This window comes from Hetaerina americana, unplaced genomic scaffold (assembly GCF_022747635.1).
Source record: "Hetaerina americana unplaced genomic scaffold, ioHetAmer1.1.p SCAF_3, whole genome shotgun sequence".
NCBI lineage: Eukaryota > Metazoa > Arthropoda > Insecta > Odonata > Calopterygidae > Hetaerina > Hetaerina americana.
Genome location: NW_027286874.1, coordinates 42274551 through 42297269, shown reverse-complemented (window position 1 = coordinate 42297269; position 22719 = coordinate 42274551). Strand labels below are relative to the sequence as shown.

Sequence of the window (22719 nt, the reverse complement as noted above, 5' to 3'; positions counted from 1 at the left end):
TTATCATTAAATGATATTTTCGCCATAAGTCCTTTCAGGGTTTTCATGCATGATATCACATGCGTTTATTTACAATAAATTGTGGGATTGGTCTCTGATCATTGGCAGTAACAGCACCCCAGTCTAGAAAACAGCCCGAACAGGCAAAAACTGTAAACTATGTCCAACTTGAAGGTGACAATTTAAGTGACATGAAAACAGTCCATTCCAACCATTCTGGCAAGGAGTACTGGTTACTACTACAAACATTTTGGACTAATTACTATTATTGGCACAGTACTGGCAAAGATAGATTTTGGATTGACGCACTATAAATTAGTACAACGATACATTTTCTGGCCGTCTCTAACAAAAAGCAACTGGGCATTTGGCACTGTAATAAGCTCCTTCTCTATTTTACATGCTTCCTCCCTTCAATACATCCAACAAGCCTATCCTATTTCTACCATTAAAATCAGTATGACAGTTTTTGCTGACTGTTGTATCTGTCTTTGAATGAAATTTAAATAATCAGAAACTGGAATTTTCTGGGTGGATCCTTTTCATAACAGATTACATCAGAATTTGTTCCATTTCTGAAAGCTGCATCTGGCACACTAGTCATTTGGTGGAGCATATAAGAAAGCATGATGAAAAAACAGTAAAGTACCTATATAGCAGTGGTTACTACTGAAAACTCATTCTGCACCATATATTTTTATATCTACAAATATTCACCATGAAAACTGATAACACCGAGTACCTCAGCAATTTTTATGCTGAATTCATATCTGAACAAATAGCTGCAGACTAAAAATAATACCACTAAGCACTATGTATGACAATATCTGACAAAAATATACCAATCAAAATCCCATAACATTTAAAGCTAATGAGTTTGTGAAAAAATCCCACCCAGTTATCAGGTTACACTTCTTCCAATCCACAAACCATGACTCGATTCTTGGTGAATGGTGTAATTTTAAAATCAGGCTATACAGTAACTAGCCATAATAGCTAGCAGATCAAATCTATTCAAACACTATCGCTTGACCACCATGGACGGTGAAGAGGTATAGATAGCCCAGACAAAAATTCTCATGGCAGTAATGAGCACAAAAAAAGTGTGCCCACTCATTTTCTGGATTCCCATTCCTGACACTGCCCTTTCTCCAGGTTTTTCACCCAATAGTTTGGAATCTGGTGGCCAAGATTTTATTTGGATCATCGACTACCACTGGTATCACAAAGTTGGTCCTACTTATGGTTTCATTTTTAGCATGGGTCTGCAAACACAACAGTCCACATAAACTGATAACATAATTCAAATTCTTGCCAGGAATATCCGATTCCAGACTTAATGTGCAAATCATATTCACCACTTTTTCAATATCATTTGGTCATTTGCTCCAGTTTTTCACCTGATTTTTGAAGAAAATGATTAATAACCATCACTTTCCCAAAGTTCCTATCACCCTGAACAATAGCCTACTCACCTGGATGGCAGGAAGATACTGCACATTAATTTTTTTGTAATAATCAGAGTTTTTACATCTTTGATTACAATACTACCCTACTTTTCCAAATACAAATAATTTTTTCCCTACTTCTTAAAATTTAACCTGGACGCATGAACTAACTGCTTCCTAGTATACAAGTACTACTAGTATACAATACTTGTATTTATCCCAAATCATGTGCATGGATGCACTACATACTTTTTTTTTAGTATTTTAGAAAAATTTAATTTGAACAAATTTCCTGAAACAACTTTGATGATATTTAATAAGTAACTTAGAACATAAGTAGTAATGCTTAAATTTCCTTTCTAGTTTTAAGAGAGAACTAAATTCTTATTATTGACAGAACTGTATAACTGGTGCACCAACAACTCGGGTAATTTTACACTAAAATTCATTCTACTCACAGAATTCTTTAGGAAATCATAAACCCCATGCTAGTGATAGGAATTTAAGCAAGCAGCACATCTACATAGAAACAAAACCAACACAAGTTGTGAGATGCAACTTCATTTCAATGGCAAGGCCATCTTTATCTGGCAAAGAATGATTGCCGAACAACTGCACAACATATTGCGGGGAAGTACAGTGGATTAAAAGCAAGACTGCAACTAATAATAATTAGACTTCACAACAAAATTAAAACAACCACGTATCATTGAACCTGCAACCTTCACAACTATGGCCAGTGTCAAACTTATTTATCTTTGCCGGAATAATGTAATCACTCATGTACACACTTTTTTGCCGAATTGAAAAATGTTTATCTCATAAACTATTTTCAATCTATGCCCACACGGGAACACCTTTGTGATCAGGTTTGGGGAATATAAACAATTGGTTTCTAAAAATTAATGGTCCTTGGATCTGATTCTCTCCTTGTAAGTGATATTTTCATCATGATCTCATGCTGTATAACCTCCTCTTCTTCTTTACAATTTATAACTGTTTTTGCTCCTATGACATAATACATTAAGAATGATTCTGCAGGCATATATTTATATCAGGCAACCACTCTTTTATGCCAAGAGTGTCTTAGTTAGGATACTGGAAGGGCCTCTTCATAGAACTTGCATTTGTAGAGCAGTTTGAACTTTGCTGGCTTCATGATTTTTCTTGTCAATCATAATATTTCTGAAGATGGTGGCATATTAAAAATCTCAGTTGATACTATCTAGAGAATTGCACAAACCCCTATCTTTTTTCCAGCCGAGAGATTGCAAAATATTCATATTAATGATTAAAGATGCCTTATCCATCCGATGTATGTGTATTAGTTTAAAAAATGCATCTTCAACAGCGATAATCATTCCAAAAAGATGATGATTACCAATAAGTTTCCCATTCAAACTCACTTTTTGAAAAATTTGAAATTATACACTACATTCTTGACATTTTAATGTGTGTTAAATGAAATAAAACATTGATTTGAATACACAACTGCTAGAAATTTCAGAGAAAAAGTCATTTACCTAGACTGGGTTGCTGGTTCCAGTCTGGGTGAACTATTTTTCCACTGAACTTACTTGCATTTGTGTTCACAACAGAAAATGACTCCTCTGAAGTTACCATTGAAGCATTTTCCATGGTCTTGTAGAATTTGAGTTGTGATTCTTTTTCAAGGAAAATAATACAATATTGGCAAAACAGATTGATTAATAAGTAAAAAAAGGAATCAAAAACGTTATATATGATGGATGAAAAAATAGTTAATTTAATGACAAGTCCCTAAGCATGAATACACATAAATGAAAATCTATAAATAAGTTTACTGTTAATAAATATTTTAATAATAAATTACACATACTTTAACAGATAACCAGTATTTTTTTTAGATTTTTTAAAGTTTTGACGTAACACAATTTTATGTCAATTTTTAATCTGCAATCAACAGTTGCAAAAGTAAGAGCTAAACCACCCCTGTATTATGGGTAACTACCTTCTATATTATTCACAGCAGATGTTTCTTCTTGGAGCTCTTCAACAATGGCAACAGTTGGAACGAGACAGGAAGATCCATCTTCTTGAGTGATTAATACATAAGTATGGCCTGGCGGAGTCAAACCAGCAGGTGTAACTGAGGAAAATGAATGTCTATTATTATGTGACTTTGAAAGAGCATTGAATTAAATATGTGACATTTTACTTAACACAAATACATATATGGTTATAAAATTTGTGGACTTAATGTTATATCACATGAATGATAAAATATTTTAGAAGTTAAAAGTGGATGATCATATTCAAATAAAACATTACTTATACTGACATTCGTATACTTAATGTGACCCTAAGGAAAATCTCACGCTGCGTATTATTTTCTCCCCAAATTTGTAAGAAATATAATGCTTTATTACAATAAGAAGGCAAGACAGAATCAACACAATATTTAAAAAAAATAATTCCATTATTTTACATTCCTTTGTTTTGCACGAAGCATCCTTACTCACCAGAAATTGATGCCACTTGATCCTCAAAAGTGATAGTACCTTGCTTTTGTTCAATAAATGCATCTCCCTCCAGATTTATGACTTTATTGTTGGAAATGCTAGTCAAAGGTTTTTCTTCACTTTCAGAAAATGCAGTAGATGTTCCTGAATAAGAAATATTTGCACACTTGCAGAAAATATCATAGTTTAGGAAAATTAAAAATATTTTATGTGAGATGAAATACTACTAGAAATACATCTTCCTTTGCCTAAATAAGATAATTGGCTGCAACATAATGCTCCTCACATTCATGCATGGGCATATGTATATGTTTGTATGTGTGTATATATATATATATATATATATATATATATATATATATATATATATATATATATAAATGCATATATATATATATTATGTGTGTGTATATAAATATATATATATATATATTATGTGTGTGTATATATATATATATATATATTTAATCACAAAGAGAGATTATTTCATGAAGAAAAATATTAACGACTAGTGAATCCAAACTTACTTTGCTTATTACCTAATACAGCTACATAACTTTCAAATACCCAACTGTAATATCTCAAAGTTAAATGCTAACATTATAATAAAACATGTGTAAGAAGTGACATCATAAAAAATAATTTTCTACTGATAGAAAATATACCCAAAAACAATTTGCAGCATATAAAAGAGCAAGATTCATAAAATTATGCCAGTCATATTATGTTTTTGTAATGTAGTTCACAATCAGAGATAGAAAAACTCTGATCAATTATGTAAATTAATGAAATTAGAATTTACAAATATATTAATTTGAGCAATTTTTTACCAATCATATTTAGAGGGAATCTTCATTTATAAAATGATAATAAATATTCATACATAAAATATTCGCCAGTATAATGCTTACAACTGGATATATATATTCTTGGATTCGAGATGAGATTTCACTCATATTAAATATATTATCTGATAAAAACAATTGATAATGAAAATCTTCAATGTTGTTAAACACAATACTAACCACATTTAGCCAAAAACGCTTGAGCAGAACTAGTTGTTTCAGATGAATGCAAGCGTTGGTGTCTTACAAGGGACCATTTGGAGGGAAATCTCCTCTCACAGGTGGTACAATGATGTGTTCTCAATGCAGGACCTCCGTGACTCAATTCATGGGACTTAAGGGTGCCCTAAAACATAAAGTTTCATTGTTTTAATGAAAATATTCACATTTTATCTTCAATACAACATTCCATGAATTTTAAATCAAGCATATATTCTTTTCCTGCAGGTGAGAGGACTCTCTTGCACTCATAAGATTATTAATGTCGTTTGGCACAGGCACCAGTGGATGTGAGACTTTGACATCATCCAAACACAGGAGATTGAAAGTTTATTACGATAGAATTTATCTAAATTTCCATCCATTAAGGAGTCCCCTTAAAAAATAAATTTAACATCAAATATTCCAAACTAAACCCTTAAAATTACAAATAAAGAAGTATTGCAAAAGCTAACCACTATAATACATTTCCATATGAAGACATTACCTATACTTGTACAGCATCTGTTATCTTTTCACATACCCTCCATGATTTGGAAAAAAGCTCCCTGTTTTCAATTTGCGAGTTAACAAACTAATTACATCACCGGCACCACATTAATTGAATTTGCAAGGGAGTTTATACAAAGTCTACATTCTCTACAGGGATGAGTTATATGTTTTTTTATTGTTGCTCTCCAGACAAAAAGAGAAGGATTTCATGTTGAGATATGACACCGACACATATGTAAGTGTAACTTTTGAAAGTATGCAGCAGACACTCCAGGATGACCTCATAGAAACTTTTCTTTCATCCTGTAAGTTAGTGCAGTGAAATAAAGAAAGAAAACCCATCTGGTGAAGTAATTTTGGCTAATTCCATGACTTAACCTTACCTGCCATCGGAATGCCTTTCCACATTTGGTACACTGGTATGGGTAAGAAGGAGAGTGAATTCTTAGGTGGTCTCGTGCATGCGATAACCTTTTAAATGATTTATAACATTCTCCACACCTGTACCTTCTTTCTTCCGAGTGACAAACTGAATGTTTTTTCAATGAGTCTTTCAGAAAAAAACTCTTTTTGCATATGTCACATGTATATGGCTTCTCTCCTGCAAGTAGCAAATCAAATACGACAGTAAGTAATTATTAGATCAAAGCACTATGACAAATAAACCTGTTTCCAACAAAAATCTCACCAAAACATTCATTATTGAATTTCACATGAAAATAAAACATTGGGCATACCATAATGTTCATCCTAAATACATATATATCCCATATAAGTCTTTGGATCATAGATAGGAGATTTTTGAAATATGGGTAAGAATGGTGAAGGATGGAAAAGATGAAATGGGCAAAAAGGAAAACATGTGCAGAGGTGGTAGTCATGGTAGGGGAGGAGAAAAGATTGCTGGAAGAAATCCAAAGGATGAAGGAAAGATGGATGCAAAGAATTCTGATTGGCAATGAGATGTTGAAAACTGTGATAGAGAGTAGAGCATTAAGAAAATGAGGAAGGAAGTATGTGGAGTAGAAGAGGAACTTACTGTAGTTTCGGATGTCAGGTTGTGTTTTTTGTCAGGTGAGACATGTAACTGTATTGCTGTACAATTTTATAGGATATGTCCATCCAAAACCTAACTTAACTGGTAGCCAACCAACAATAATAATACTAGCATAATACCAACCATACAGATGACCCAATGGCAAATTCAGCATACCTAAACTGAGCATCTTAAAAATCTGTTCTGAAAATAGAACTTCAAATAATGAGCAGAAAATTTCTGGTAGAAAGTACTATAACCTATGCATTATGTTAAAAAATTCATTGCCATGTCAATAAAATATTACATTGAATTAAAGGAAAAGAAATCAACCTAAAATGTTGATTCAAGTTGATCATTGAAGTTAAGACTTGACTCCAGCAGTTAAAAATGGCTTTTTTAGTACTTCATAAAATGTGAATATGTAGTATTTAAAATTAGACATTCTCTGCATGCCTAAGGTTAGATACATGGATTATAAACTCAACCCAGCTCAGGGAAAATTATTACGCTTAAAATACACCACTGATCATACTAATACATGTGTGTCATCTATTATTTTTTTAAAATACTGTAGGTAACTGCAACAAATATTTACAATGTCAACATACATAACACTATTTCTTTGATTATTGTGGATCAATATTATGTTAAAGCAAGGAGAGTCAAAGACCCAGTGGCATAGTATCTCGTTGAATCTATTTATTACTTCACCTGTATGTTTGCTTACTGTGGAGATTAACAACAGGTATCAGACTTTGATGATGTTGAAGTAACCTTCAGTTTAGAAAGACATTTTGAAACCATATACCAGTGTTGCACGGAAGAGTAAGGGGTTAATAAAATTACACCTGCCCATAAACTAATTCAGGCAAGTTGACTATTGAATTGAAAATCTACATGTGAACGTAACAAGTTCCTCAAGCTTAAAAAAATTTAAAAGCAGAAATCTAACACTAACTGAAGAATTTTGTTGTACCATACCAGATCAGTATTTCCGACTCAAGATGTAAGAAATAAATGACAGAACATTACCAAAGTTGATCTGTAAGTTAATAAGTCTTCAGTTTAGGCTTCAAGTGAAGTTAATAAAATGAAACTAAGGAGATAATCTCTATCCATCTACAAGGTAAAAATTCATGACGATGTGGACAACAATCCTAAAATCTCAAAAAAGGAAATAACAAGGAAAAATAAGATCTCAATGTCTACTCTCTTTACAGTTTTAGCATAGAGAGGTGGCATTAAAAAAGCTGCAGTTGAGGGCAATGTAAAAGAACCTAAAAACTGCAAAGTATGAGACGTGCTTGTGGAAAGGTTTTTATCAAGGTAGATCCAATAACATCGACCTCAGTGGTCAGTATCTTAAACAAGAAGTGGAGAAAATAGCCTTGCAGCTAACAATGGATGGCTGGATTGGTTTAGGAAGAGGAAAGCAGTTGTGTTCTAGCAAATAAGCAATGAATCCCAGGTTGTTAATCATACTTATATATCCCTAGACATGAGGGTTAAGGAAATTCTTCCCATAACATGCAAGGGATACATGCTCAGACACATTAAATACCAATGAATTTGGGCTTTTCGTAATCTGCTTGCTGAAAAGAGCATGGTGTTCCATACAGAGTTGTACCACAGAGGTAAACACAGCAAAGAGTGAATCACTGTTCTTGACACAGATGGAGATTCAGACAATGGAGACAGTAAAAATGATAATGAGGAACATCCAATAGTGACTCAATCAAGGGGATGAAAGCACTCGGAACTTTTTGCAATATATGAGCCACATGAACAAGGGAGATGAAGTGTTAATTCAGGATGATTCACTTCCTTGAAAATACTGCCTATGAGGAAAAATGCTTCCTTGAAAATGCTTCAGACGCTGCAAAATGCCAATCAACATCTCACTCTTTTTTGCCAAAGTTTGGAATAGATGAACAACGTAGATGGAGATGCTCGCCGAGTTACATACTTATTTTATAGATCAAAATTTCATAGCATATATTGATTACAAGTTATTGTGCTTTTTTGAGTGTTTTTGTACTAATTTTCGTCAATTTTGTTCATAAGGTATACCATTTTGTGCCTTTTAAAATAAGAATAAATTTTTTAAGGAGTACTAAGGAGTTCTCAATAAAGTCTTCATTTCGACAATTTTTTAATTTTTGCCAACGCCGTATCCTTCACAGCATGCAACCCACATAAACTTTGTTGACTGGTTGCATAACACCAATATGTTAATTCTGCCGTTTCAAGAAAAGTGGTCGTTTTGTTTCAAGATTGTCAAAGATTTTCATCAAGTTTTAAGTGGGGCTAGCTTACAAATAACCCCCACATATCCAATAAAAACATAAAAAATATTTTTTCTTGAAACATACAAACAATACAAATATTCTCCTTCGTAAATTTTCATTTTGTTTTGCAAGTGTCCCTATTATACAACCAATGCTTTTGCATGAAGTTATATTTAAAATTAATGTCCAAACAATGAAGTAGCACTACTTCTCCACAGTGATTGATAGGAAGGCACCAGCAGATAATCAAGTACATATACGTAAGTTCTAGGCTGTACATTCAGTAGTATATTTATACCTTACATGCATCTTTTGGTGAAGTATGTATTTAGTTTTTTCTTCATTATTTCCTTGACTCAGTTGGATATCTTGATTTTGTGTTCACTGTGAAAAAATTATAAACACCGGAAAAATTAGCCTGCCTTTCCCAGACTTTTAGCCCAGATTATACATGATTATAGTTTGCTGAGCAATAGCTGCTACCCATGCTACCCACCAATGCTATTTATCATTTTTCCAAAAGCAAATAATAATCAGTGGAGAAGATGGCAACCTGGGATAGCAGGGGCCTGTTACTTTGTTGGACAGTGGCTTAAGGTCCTATGCGAGATGTCCTTTCAGAGATCCCAGCAACAACTCTTATCACATTCTCTCCTCATCTACCACAACCCTCTCACCTCCCCAGTAGTTAAGAAACCAATGTCTCTGACCTCCTCTAATCCAAAAATATTTTTTGTAGATGGCTTCTTTTTATGTCTCCATTTACTAAATGGTGTATATACCATGGAAAGTCAGTCAAAGTTTCCTAAATTAAGTTTTACAGCTAAACTCGGTACTGACTCTCCTTTTTCAATCATTCAGAAGGAACAATTATTAAGATTGATCAAATACCTATACAGATGAGTACAGTTACTCAATCGAGTCATTATAATAGAGAAAAATGATTCAAATGATTCAGATGATTCATCCTAATGCTCTTGTATGCTTCTATGTAAATAAGGCGAGTGTGCTCTTGAGGGCAGAAAGGAAGACTTTTACAATAGTTTAAATGTCATTTTTCACATAATATTTATGCAAGAAGGGAACGAATGATAGTGAAAGAGAGGAGAGGGAATAAATCTAGCCGACAATACATCAGCTGATCTTTGCTATACTTAAAACCATTAATCAAGAATTCTTCCGACATATGAACAATCGTAATGATATCACATTATTGATACCTTAATAAATGATCTAAATTATCATTTTACATCTATTTTCTACACTTAATGAACAACAATAATGCAGTGTTTCAGATTTACAAGTAATTGCACTCATTTCACTTTATTTCATTTTACCGGTGTTAGCAACACATTTCAGATAAATAAAATACTAGGAGGAAAGATAATTTACCACTAACCTGTATGTATTCCCATGTGGCATCCTAAATACAAACTGCAACTAAACCTTTTCAAACAAATGTGACACCTTGAGGAATGTTTAGCTGGCTTTTTTATGAGACCAGAAAATTCCAGTTCTTCTGCCTGTAAAATGCAATCAAGACCTTTATAATACCAGTTCATTAAACAAGTGGAACAAGAACTGTGATCTGATCAATGATTGAATATTAGTGCTCTGGTTGATAAATTTCCTCTTGGTGGTCGATAAATTTCCTCTCCTTTGGTCCCACTACTTACACAACTGTTACGTAAAAGCTCATATATGACACATTTTGTGCAAATTGGGTACCAAAAATGCTTACCGACCGACACAAAGAGCAAAGAATGTTGAATGGATGAGCATTTTTGGACCCCTATCCTCAATCTCGACCTTGCATCTAGCAACTATTTCCTCTTCTTGCACTTGAAACAGTGACTTAGTTGACAACAGTTTGAAAACAATGAGGAACTCAAAGAGGACCATGTCAGCTGGTTCAATTCCCAGTTGGCAAACTTCTATTCTGAAGGATTAAAGAATCCAGTACAGCAATATGAATCATGCTCAGCAGTGAATGGCGATTATGTAAAAAAGTGAAGTAGTTCGTAGGAAACTGAAATCATCAACAAAAACTTTTTCTAATGAATATATTTTTTATGATCAAAAAACCCTTACTAATGGAATATACCTGTATATTGCAAAACACATTCGATATTGATATCATGTTTAAAATTATGTTTATATTTATGACTACCTACATTAATGAATTGTATTTGCATGAATGGCACTCTTTTTTCTTTACCAATTTAACTATACATTTTTTTAGATAAGAAAACTGGACTGATTATAATTTATTTTAACACCATTATTATTATTTTAACCACCATTTTTTATCTGCTACATTTTTACAGTCTTTCTCAAAGTAGTTTCTCCTGAATAAGATGAACTTGTTCCGCCTTTTTTCTAATCTTTCAATACATGCTGGATGGCATTTATTGATAGGTCATGTCTCAGCAGCTGTCTTTTATTTTTCTAATTATGAAAAATGTTTATTACAATGTCATTAATGTAAAGATGTTTTTTTTTCATTGCTGTACTTTTGAACTTTTAATAAAATGTATTTACTAAGCCTGTTTGATTGTCATAGTTCTCTGAATTTTTACAAGAAATCCTAAAAATTAACTTGAGTTGTCTATCAACCAAATACCTGTATTTTATTTGAAAACAATTTGGCATTACAAAGAGTCTCTCAAGAGATGAATAATATTAAGGATAAATTAGTTTTATTTGATATATTTGAACTCATAACAATATCTATGAAGACTATAAAATGTAATGACAACTATAAGGGAGTCATAAATATAGAATGCGTAATTTTACCTCAATGCTGTTTTGTGTTCGGAAAAGTTGCTTCACAACATCTTGAATGTGATTATCTTCTTCTTCCAACTCAGACAGAGTACAAACAAGGTCTTCACTATTCTTTTGCTGTATTTCAAAGAAAAGAATTATTAGTATTAATCAAACAGACAAATTATCAGCAAAATGACATTTTTTCCATTGCAAACTTGGTAGAATGATAAAAAGTTCCTGGCAAATGGAAAGGTCCATCACTCATTACAATTTTTATGAATCCCACTATTATCTTACAAATATGACATTTAGAGTCTACACCTTGAAGTCTTTATCACACACACACACATACACAAGTAGAAATTAAGAGACCATCAATGAAATTGCCATCATGTAACTTAAGAATTCCAATATTTTTCCACAGCTAACAGAGAAACCTATTTTGGTGTAATTTACTCTGTCTTAACTTCAGCCTCCAAATAAAATAAAAAATTGCCTGATCAGTACATATTGTAATCCAGCATAACTGAAAACATAATATTCGACCACCATTGACAGTGCTTATATATTAGACCTCAGCCTTGGCTGTGCATTGTTTGTACAAGTGCCATCTGGCAGTCAATAATTCAAAAGTGGAGTGGATTCAAGCCATTACTAGCACCTCAAAAAGAAAAAAATCATAGATCATACCCTTCATGGCTCTCATAGTTTCCTGTTGCTGGTTATGCTGTAAGGGGATTGCCTGCCCACGGGTACACTTTGAATGCAATGATTATGGAGCATTGGAATACTGAAAGAAGGTTTCGACTGTTTTGTTTCGGCAAAACATTTAAATAAATGAATTCATTCACCATCAGCATGGAAATTTTAATAATTTCATCTACCTCTTAAAATGATCTTCTACCACATTATTTTCTTCTATTTCATTGATTTTTTCCTTTGATTGTTCCAACATATTGTTTATAATATTTTATTAGCATCACTAGTTTTTGACCTCCTATATGCTCAATATTGTCACAAATTGCCCCACTAAGATGACTGCGCATCTATAGGAGAATCATTTGAGTTGTGTTATCAACCTCGCAGTTGACAATTTTTCTTTTAATCCAAGGAGAATTTCTGGATTTCTCTTGACAATATGCTACCAAATAGTTTACTGTTATAGAAAATAACTCATCATTATTTAAAGCAGAGCATGCCAATATTTTGGCTAACTCTACCCATTTGCACCATGTAAATTAAGTTGTACGAGTATAAGACTGCATCTTTCTCTTATATATTGGTTTGCTTCTAATGGTAACTATGAATTCAAAAATCTGCCTCAATCTTCATTAAATGCTAATTGAATGAGCCAGCAAAATGTAATGTCAGAATAAACTCTGTCTCACATAAAACTCTTGACAGTTGTGAGAATCAGCATCGATAACATTGCTGAGACCAAAGTTAACAAAATAGTATGCTGATATGTATTTATTTGAAGAATTAGTCTAAATTTTTCATTTTGACAGAACAGTTCACATTTCCTTCATAAACAAATGATCAATGAATGAAAATTATGGTAGTTTCAAATGGACATGAATATTTTACAGTTTCACCTCGATTATTCTTCACAATTATAATTTTCCTTTCCTTATTACTTTATTTGCTCAATGAAAATGTTCTCAAGATAGCTCTGCAAGCAATGGAAATAATATGTATTTAGGAAATTAATGAGAGATCCACATGCACAACTCACGACTGTAGTTTCTACAAGGACACCATGCTTTCTTCTCTGATGTTTCACAAGTTGCTGCTTTGATTGGCATATGAAGCAACAATGAATGCATCGAAAAGGTAAACTTTCCACATGAACCTGAAATACAAAATTTCATTAAAAGTGAGCAGAAATTAGATAATAAAAATGCAATGTTAACTCAAAATTAAATACAACATCGTATAAGATTGTTTATTCAAAACTATTGAGGTAATTAATGTGTTTGATAACTATCCAGCTCTCTCCTTTGCAGAAAAATTTCACTATATTGGGCAATTTCAATAAAAATACACTTCTAAATGTCTTTGAGAGTGACTGCCTCAAAAACAGTACCTTTTCAATCAATCCTTATTTTGTCCCATTTGAGTTCACACATCATAAGGTTACAGGTCAAGCATCACTTTGTTTTGTTGATGATTTAAAGGCATTCATTCAGTAAGCTCAACTCCCTGATTCCTTTTTACATGTATCCTCTCATAACCTGATCTCCTTTACCTATCAATTTGTGATCCCACCAGATATTTGGAAGTCTATCGTATAAGTTGATACAAAGAAATTTAAACCAAAGAAACTTGCCATTTACTAAGATGAGCAGATTGCATTAAATAGAAAATTGAAATTTTCAATAAACATATCCAGCTCATCAATGATCATGGTTCTAAGTACATCTCATATTTTGAGGGCATCTCACTGTAGAAAAAGCAAAACATAGAGAAAATATAAACTTTAGTACGCCCCTCTAGGTAATAAAAATTTGGTCTGAAATGGATTTATTAAACCACAGATTAAAATGCCTATTTCAATGAAAATTTTCAATTGTAGGTCTTTTCCATGATGATGACAACCTCAACTAAGTGCATGAACATTCTCTTAACCACTGCATATGGAAATTATTTGATATTACAGGAATTTCAGAAGTCTAAAACATACAGTTTTCATCAGACACTAATGACTGCTGTCTTCCATTTCTGGTTGCACACAAGCAGTAGTAAATAATGGCTAAAGTTTAATTTTTTGGAGACAGAGTTTAAACTAGATCTAGACTTCCAAACAATAAGTAAATATAATAAACATACCTTCTTTTCACTTTAATAAAAGTGAAAAGAAGGTACGTATAAAATTTTTCTCATTTATGATTTTAGTATGAAATTCTCTAGTAACCTAGAGCATTTTAGGATGAATAGTTGGATATTTACCATTATATGGTTCTTCAAATCCATCTTACTGACAAAAGTTTCCGTGCAAGCCATGCACTTGAGTTCTTCACTCCCATTCAAGAGCTCATCATTGAAATTAGGTGAAGCTTCTGGGATACCTTCAAGTACACATACCCTGCTTTCTGAGCTTGAAACACTGTTGATTTTAGAAGAAGTTCCATCCACATTAAGTTCACAGTCATTAAGACTAAAACCAACCAGAGTATCCTTTTTCTTTTCAAATTTGGAAGAGATATTGACAATTTCATCACTGTTCCCTAATTTTTCTTCATTATTATGCCCGATAGCATTACTGCTTTTATCTGGAACTACATTATTAATAATCAAACCACAATCTATGTGTGATGAAGAGGAAGCATCCTGTCCACTAGGAAAAATATCTTTAGATTGGTTTGAAATATCTGTAATTATGACTTTGAGCGTAGAAACACTCTTAGGCAAATTACAGGTGGATGTATTTTTGGCCGAGTCCTGGAATGAAAAGATATGACTTACACACTTCAATTTGGTTATATGTCACAGAAATAAAAAAAAATCATGCCATTAAATATCAGAATTAGGTCAAATAAAATGTTAAATAATCTTCATGAACTGGTTTTTAACGGTTAACTTTATTTCATCTTTTGAAAATGCTCACAGGTTATTGGTTAGGTAGGGTTTGGCTGGAAATAGGCTATACAAGGGTACAACTTTATTCATTTATTCATATGTAAAAACTTGGTAAAATCTGGTAATATTTAGCTGTTTGAAAATATGACCTTGTACAGCTGAATAAAGAACTCAATTGCTCAGGTAGAAGAGATACCCGATTAATTACCCTGTAACTCTATTTTGCTTATTAATCATAATTCATCTTTAATTCTGCTATGAATTTGATGAAGTGTTAATCATCAGGTAAATCCAAAGAGGCCCCGAGACATTTATTGATATATTCCTCTTAGCATATTAATTTTGACAGTCCTTATGTGTTTTTCTGAAATTGTAATAAAAGCCAGTTCTTAAATCAAAAATGGCAATCTCAAGTAGTAAAATAATCAGTGGATGGATTTCATTATTATTACGCTCAGGACCTTCAGTCTGTTGGGACGAGTACAGATTTTTGGCAGTGCCAAATTTTCAGTAATAATGGCGTGCACTGCCATCTTATCAATGCCAATATGATCTGTGATCATGCGCACACGTAACTGAAGGTCTGAATTCTGCACTTAACACACACGAGCACGTTGTTGTCTGTTCTTATTGTCGATGGCCGTCCAGCACGGGGCTCATCCTTCACACTTTCTCAGCAATCTTTGAAGAGCTTGCGCCACTAAATCTCTGCAGTTTTTGTGACATATTTTTACCCTTGAAAATGTGGCAAATCATACCCAATGTCTCCGTACCCAATTTCCCCAGTCTAACACAAAATTTGATAGTGTACCACTGTTCAATAGTTTGCTGCATTGAGTCACTTGACAGGGGTCCATTAAGCATGTGATCTAGCCTGAATGAACACTCCCAGGTAATTGGTCAAGTGCTTGTTGATGGTCAGACCCTCCACCACCCAGCCAGCATGGTGCAAGCACACTGCGACGTACAGTCAGAAAAATCTGACCCCCGGTTCCTCCCACATTTTCCTAAACCTAAAGTTCCACAGGAATGTTGTCTACCCCCACGGCTGCATGGGAAATCAAACTTCTTCTACTGTAGTTCTCACATGATGCAGCCTTTTCCTTTTTCAAAATAGGAACTAACACTGGTCTCACAAAGTCTTCCCACCTGATTCCTTCCTCATAGATGCTACGAATCAGTCCATATAGACTCTTTCTCCTACATTTTCCTAAACCTTTTAGTAGTTCCAGAAGAAAATTTTCCACTCCCAGGGCCTTATTTGATTTCATCTCCCATTGATTTCTATCCAATTGTTGAGTATAGACCTAAGCTATCTTCATCTATGTTATATTCCAGTTCTATGTCTCAGCTTGCTGCCCTGCTGCTGTCTAAGTTCTTTATTATACAGTTCTTCTATATGTCCCTTCCATCTCTCTTGGATATTTTCTGTTTCAACTATTATTTCAACTGAATTATCTCTAGCTGTTAACACAGATATTCCCTCCTCACTTCACGATAGTCTTTTAACCTTCTTGTATAGCACACCTATTTCACCCTTGCTCTGCAAAATTTCCATATCCTCACATTGCATCTTCCAGCATGCTTCTTTTGCTGTATTTGTTACCATCTCAATTTATTATTTAACTCCTTTACCTACCCTTATACCTAACTATGTATTTAAATTCTTCCATTTCATTCTCTTACCTATCTTTCTATTCATCTCATGTGATTTAAGTTTTCTTTGTCCTTTTCTTATTAACAGTTCATACTCCTTCCTATCAACAGCTGATACTTCTTCCTTGCCATTCCAGTTATACTTCTAAATTCCATTTTTCAACCTGCCAACCCAGCCATATCTTTTTGAATTGGCCGCTACACTTCAACATTTATAGATATACTCCAGGTTCATTAACTTTTATTTTACACATTATAATAATATGAGGGAATTTAGTACTCCAGTGGGTACAGCATTGGACTACTAACCATTGGGCTAGGGTTCAATGCCCAGGGATGCCTCTGGGCACCTCAGCTTCACCCAAATTATGTGCTTTTTTGTGTACCATATCTTCCTGAGAAACCATAGGTGGCACAAGGAAAGGTACTGGCCCCCCTGCGTGAATTTCACATGCTCTTGGGCTTAGTATCAGGTGAGCTATGCATTCATCCAACAAACCATCATTTGGGTTGATAACTGTGGTTATTATGATAATATTTTAATTTTTGTGAAAAAAACACACAATCCCATATTACCTCTGGAGTATAAGGTCACAATAATTTCATATTTCTTTCACTTTAACTTTTTCCCACAAATAAAATTGACAATCATAGTACATTATTTAACAGTTAAAACATCATGCAGTAGATAATTTTATGCAAAGTGAACATCTGTTAGGCAAAAAATGTACCAGGCATATAAGTAATACTCATTTTGAATTTTTTAAAGTCAAAAACATTCCCAATAGGGGGCCAAGCCCCTTGCCTCCTCATAGAAGCGTCCCTGATATGTAATCAATTTTAATTTAAAACACAAAAGTCACAGAAAAGAATTTTTATAACTATATACTCTCATGTAGTCAAGCACCACGATTGGCCAAACCTTTAAGTTTAACCAGGGAATTCAACACACAAGGTTATAATAAAAAAACATCTAGTTTTCATAAATTAGCACTTCACTGCCACAATTCATTGAGAAGTTTACATCCCAATAGTAGAAAGTACATCCATACATGGCAGTAGAAAATACATTTCATTCTTATAAGTAATGTACAGCATGTTACCACTGATTTCAAATTACTGGTGGTAATGGTGAAAGACAAAATTACCATTAAATAGTTAAATATGTAAGAAGGACCATGTGATGCAAGCAAAGGCATTTATAGTGGTGCCTTACTTCTTTCGAGGTAATGGTACCCTACTGTACTTTAGATGAAACCAACATATCGGTTGAAGATCTTTGTTTTAGATTGTAAAATGTAAACAAAAAATATCCATTTAGGGAATATAGCTTACAAAAATTACTTTAAATTTATACCTACATATTCATTGATCCCAACTGTTTTTCCATACCGAGCAAGATCATTATCTGACTTGGTCGAACAGGGAAAGCGAGATTTCAGGTGACGGGTGAGTGCTCCAGATTCTCTAAATGATCGATTACACTGCTTACACCTAAATGGTCTTTCTCCTAAAACAAAGACAGAATTAAATTAATGATAATTTCTAGACAATGTTGGCATGAAGGATTCATCACATTGTTGATAAAAACAAGTTCTCCTGCATTCCAAAGTCTGCTGATGGGTGGTTCACAATTTACAGCAACACACATCTTCATAATAATGGTAATGAATAAACGGGTATAAATAATTACTCCTTTTTATTAAATCATCCCTTACTTCACTAATAGAAGCAATGGGCCAAATACTAAAATTCATGATAATATCCTAATCTATGACCTAAGGGGACAATCCTTGACTCCTTATTATTCATTATTTTTATGAATGATCTCCTTGACCACATCCTGAATGGCATAGACCCTATACAGATGGCCTGACTTCAATAAAGATATGTTCCATTGGTGTACTGCTAATTCTCTTGCCCTAAATGTGGGTAAGACCAATTCCAAACCAAAAAATCTCTTACTATCTCCAGCACATTGATAAAATTAAACAACAACACTGTAAGATGTTTCCCTTCCATTAAATTGCTAGGCATATGCTTAAGCAAATCTCTTGACTGGTCAGTGCACATTATCATTGGGAATTTTGTTACATGAATGTTATGAAAACTTTTGAGGGTTGTCTCCGCTAATGTACTCAGATGAATCAACTTTTTCAAAATTAACTCATGCTCAACATAAGCTATCATATTCTGGAGGAATTATAGTTACTCCATCAAAGGTTTAGAGAAAAGAGCTGTAAATGATATCTAAAGAGTCCCATATATTCCCATGGCAAGTCTCAATCCTCATGGATACTCCCCTTAACTGGCAATATATTATATCTTGTGGCTCATTGTAAGGAAATGTACCCACTTATTTTCCAAAATATTCTTAGTAACTACATTATGACATACAGGAAACAGTGGCACACACATAGTGAAGTAAAAATTAACATTATGCCAAAAGGACCCTCACAATACAGTTTTCATAATCTATAATAAGTATCCAACCAAATAAAAAATATTTGAACACCTCCTAGATAAAGAATTGATTCTACGGCCATTCTGAGTTTCTCAATGGCTGAAAACACGCTTATTTTATTATTTATGCTAAATGACAAGTTTATGTTATTTTATTTATACCTGTACTTTATGTAAGGTTGACAATAATCCACATCTGTAATTGAATAATGGACATAAAATAAATGCTTATAATTATATTACATTCATTATCATAATTATATTGCATACATTAATATTCATTAATAAACTTAACCTATTTACTAGTTCTGATAAGATTTATTAGTTTTTGGTATTTGAAAGAACTGTTCTCAAATAACAAGTTTAGTAAAAATTATCTCTTTTACACCATCCCTTTGAGAAAGTCACGCAAGAGGTAATAAAGCCATCAAAAGTAAAGATAAATGATTTTATTCAGCATTCTTGGAGGTTGCCAAACAAAAGCTGGAGATCTGTAAACATAACGGGGTGACAAGAAAAGGGGAAGGATGATACCAAACAATCAGAAAATGAGTGGGCCTGAGAAAATCCCTATATTCAGGTATATAGTATTTTACAGCATGCCTAAGGCTACAAGTGTCATAAAATATTTTTCGAATAAACTATTTCTTTATCCATTGTAACACTAAAGTCCCCTTTCTTAAGTACTTTGATATGACAGAAGGACTAAGTGGTAAGCAAGAACAATGCTATCCTGGTCCTCCAGGTTAGGAGTAAGGTGGTTGGGTGTGGGATTAATAGCCTAATTCTGTGCAAACTATAACGTTAAAATCTTTAAAATTAGCATTAGAACACAAATGAACTTCCTGATAGGGAATCTGGAACAAATATACTGGAATAAATATGTATGTACTGGTTAAAAAATGAATTATGACTCTGAACTACGCTATGTGACATGTAAGAACTATGCTACATGCAGGGAAAATGGCAGAAATTACTGAGGAGGTGCTTAGATACGGGAAAGACAAGGAATGCATGAAATGAAAGCATTACAGGAAGTAATACAGAATAGAAATAAAGGAAAAGGTAAAAAGGACTACTCAATGTTTTACACTGGGGCTAAAACAAAGACTGGATGATAGAATAAATTTTATTCTCTTACCTGCACTGAAATTAAATGAAGCTACCTTGGTCTTTAACCTTTGGGAGACCATGTGTAAGCCTTGGTGCAAAGGACAATTAAAAATTTATAAGTCCATTATCTTGGCTTCTTCAACTCTGAAGGAGGCCAGCAATGAAAAAAAGAATGCACAATGACCAAACTCATGGAAAATGCAACATGACGCTAATGCATGTAGTAATTGATCTTGGTGACTTCAATGCCAAAATAGGCAGATAATATTTATTGTAAGACATAGCTGGAAAAGTAAGAATTTTAACAAGGAGACACAACTGAAAATGTAAAGGAGATAAGCTAGCTAGTAGAAGGTTCTGGGCGGATGTTTAAAAGCATCTATTTAAAACACAAGGCTTAGAGGCTTACACACATGGACTATTCCAGCTTCCAATTACAATGCTTTACATTTATTCAACTAGAAAATTTTACAGTGAATTTGCAACCTTGTGACAGAGGGCAGGAAAGATAAAGAATATGGAGAAAGATGGAGAACTAGAAAATAGAGAGATAGAAATGATTCTCTAGGCGAAAGTATGGCAATATTCGTGAAATCCTGAAGAATGGCCCGGCTAGGTCATTTGGAGCAAATGAGTGAGGAAATGATGCCGAAAAAAGTTATTGCATTGGATTAGAGGAGGAATGAGAGAGACCAGACCAAGAGAAATAGGATTTGAAAGAGGACTTGAAAATTATGCAAGTTGCAACATGGCAGGAAAATGTGCAAAGTAGGGAAAAATGGATGGGCACCTTGAGATGAGCCAAAGCTCACTAGCAGGTTAAGGTATCAAGGAAGTAAGTTTGGCAACACACCTAAAGCTGAGGCTTCCAGTCCTTAAGTCTCACTAATTCCAAATTACCTCCCACTTCAATGATCCTATCATAAGAAAACTAAGTACTTACTCACATAATTTATTCCTGAAAGCTTTTATTTACATAGAAATATCAGAACATCGCACACGTAAATTAGCTGTGGATAGGCAGTTTGGGGCATTAACATAAAATTGAGTTACATTGTAAAACCCAATGCAAAAAAAATGAAATTTTAATGGCATTACTAAAATTAGGGGCTGTATCTCACCAGTGTGTCGTCTCATGTGCCGCATGAGAGATCCTTTAGTTTTAAATGAAAGTGAACAATCATATTTACACTTGAAAGGCTTCGTGTCACAGTGAACTGTCCTTATATGGGTTTTCAACACTATGGCCTGAAAATAAATAATACTTTACTAGATGACCGCAAAGTGTAGCACTAAAAACATAATTTATAAAATTTTCTCACATCTTTGTACTTGTTCCCACATTTTGGGCATGTGCAATCATTTGATGATCCAAACTTTCCAGGTGGATGATGCGAATCAACTTCCGTAATTATCAATTCACCGCTGAGACCAGAATTATTGACGTGAATAGGGAGTTTCGTTCCCATTTCATAAAACGTCTTCAAGGAGTTTTGTCGACAATAATCACGTTCACACTGAAATGGAAAGTAATAAGTGACCGAGTGAGAGGTATTAATTCGCATACGAGGACTGGAGTTTTAGCGCCTTGGGATAATATAAACTTCTTCCAACCTTTTCGTCATTCTGGAACTTTAAAGATGCTAAATTTGAGGATAATTGGCTAGAACAGTTATTCCAATCACTTGATACAGGTTCTAATGAACTTTCTAATAGCCTGGTGATTACTTTTTCACTCTTCCTGGGTCTCCCCCTTCTTTTTTTAATGATCATTTTTGTGGTGCTGTTATCAATCACCGCCTTATCCCCTGCCCTCAATGCATCTTCCCCGAGGTGATTCGTGGAATCGTTATTGTCAATGAAACTGAGGGAGTGAGAGATTGAATTACTTGTCATCTAATCGTACAATTGAAAAATCATCAATATAGTCGATGTGCCTTCAACTGCCAGTTACCTTGGTATTTTCAATTCGATGCCAATTAATTTCTTTGACTCTGATAGCACAATGCTACACTTTTCGACGGTAATCTTATGGCATATAAAGTCTTCTAGAGATTCATACTCAATCATACATTTCCCACAACGATGAAAATCAACCGAAAATTTGACACCTGCAACAAAAATTGTAACATCGTCGCAATTAAATGCTGACGAAAACTATGCGTGATTTAAACAATAACAGTGTCGACTGCATCACTATAAAAGGATGATACTTTTTGTTATATAAAAAACAAGCTGTCGACAATAAAATTTATGCTTATTTTCCACAAATTCGACTTGATTCCAATTCTTCAAAAAAATGTCAAA

At 33.7% G+C, this 22719-nt stretch overlaps 1 protein-coding gene across 2 annotated transcripts; it reads right to left on the bottom strand.

The window, feature by feature from the left end:
• Window positions 1-3329: 3329 nt before the first annotated feature.
• On the bottom strand, window positions 3330-22515 carry LOC139690660 (zinc finger protein 667-like). 2 transcript variants are annotated; one of them, XM_071588152.1, is made up of 13 exons: window positions 22367-22515; window positions 22027-22276; window positions 21735-21929; window positions 21534-21660; window positions 18198-18346; window positions 14551-15042; window positions 13337-13453; window positions 11629-11736; window positions 10232-10355; window positions 5889-6106; window positions 4975-5140; window positions 3950-4093; window positions 3330-3576 (listed from the first exon to the last, which is right to left on the bottom strand). In XM_071588152.1, the coding sequence occupies exons 1-13, from the start codon at window positions 22480-22482 to the stop codon at window positions 3425-3427; spliced, it is 2358 nt and encodes a 785-aa protein (XP_071444253.1). In that variant the 5' UTR covers window positions 22483-22515; the 3' UTR covers window positions 3330-3424. The 2 variants fall into 2 exon arrangements, with proteins under 2 accessions (XP_071444253.1, XP_071444254.1); XM_071588153.1 differs by lacking the exons at window positions 22027-22276; window positions 22367-22515 and having other exon boundaries at window positions 21534-21653; window positions 21735-21847.
• Window positions 22516-22719: the final 204 nt, after the last annotated feature.

Bases quoted from the DNA above. Each gene is read 5' to 3' on its own strand.
- LOC139690660 (XM_071588152.1), bottom strand. From the start codon at position 22,482: ATGATTGAGTATGAATCTCTAGAAGACTTTATATGCCATAAGATTACC. The intron at 10,356-11,628 runs GTAAAATTACGC...TGCATTTTACAG, and splicing joins GAACACAAAACAGCATTGAG to GCAGAAGAACTGGAATTTTC. The intron at 5,141-5,888 runs GTAAGGTTAAGT...TTTATGTTTTAG, and splicing joins GAAAGGCATTCCGATGGCAG to GGCACCCTTAAGTCCCATGA.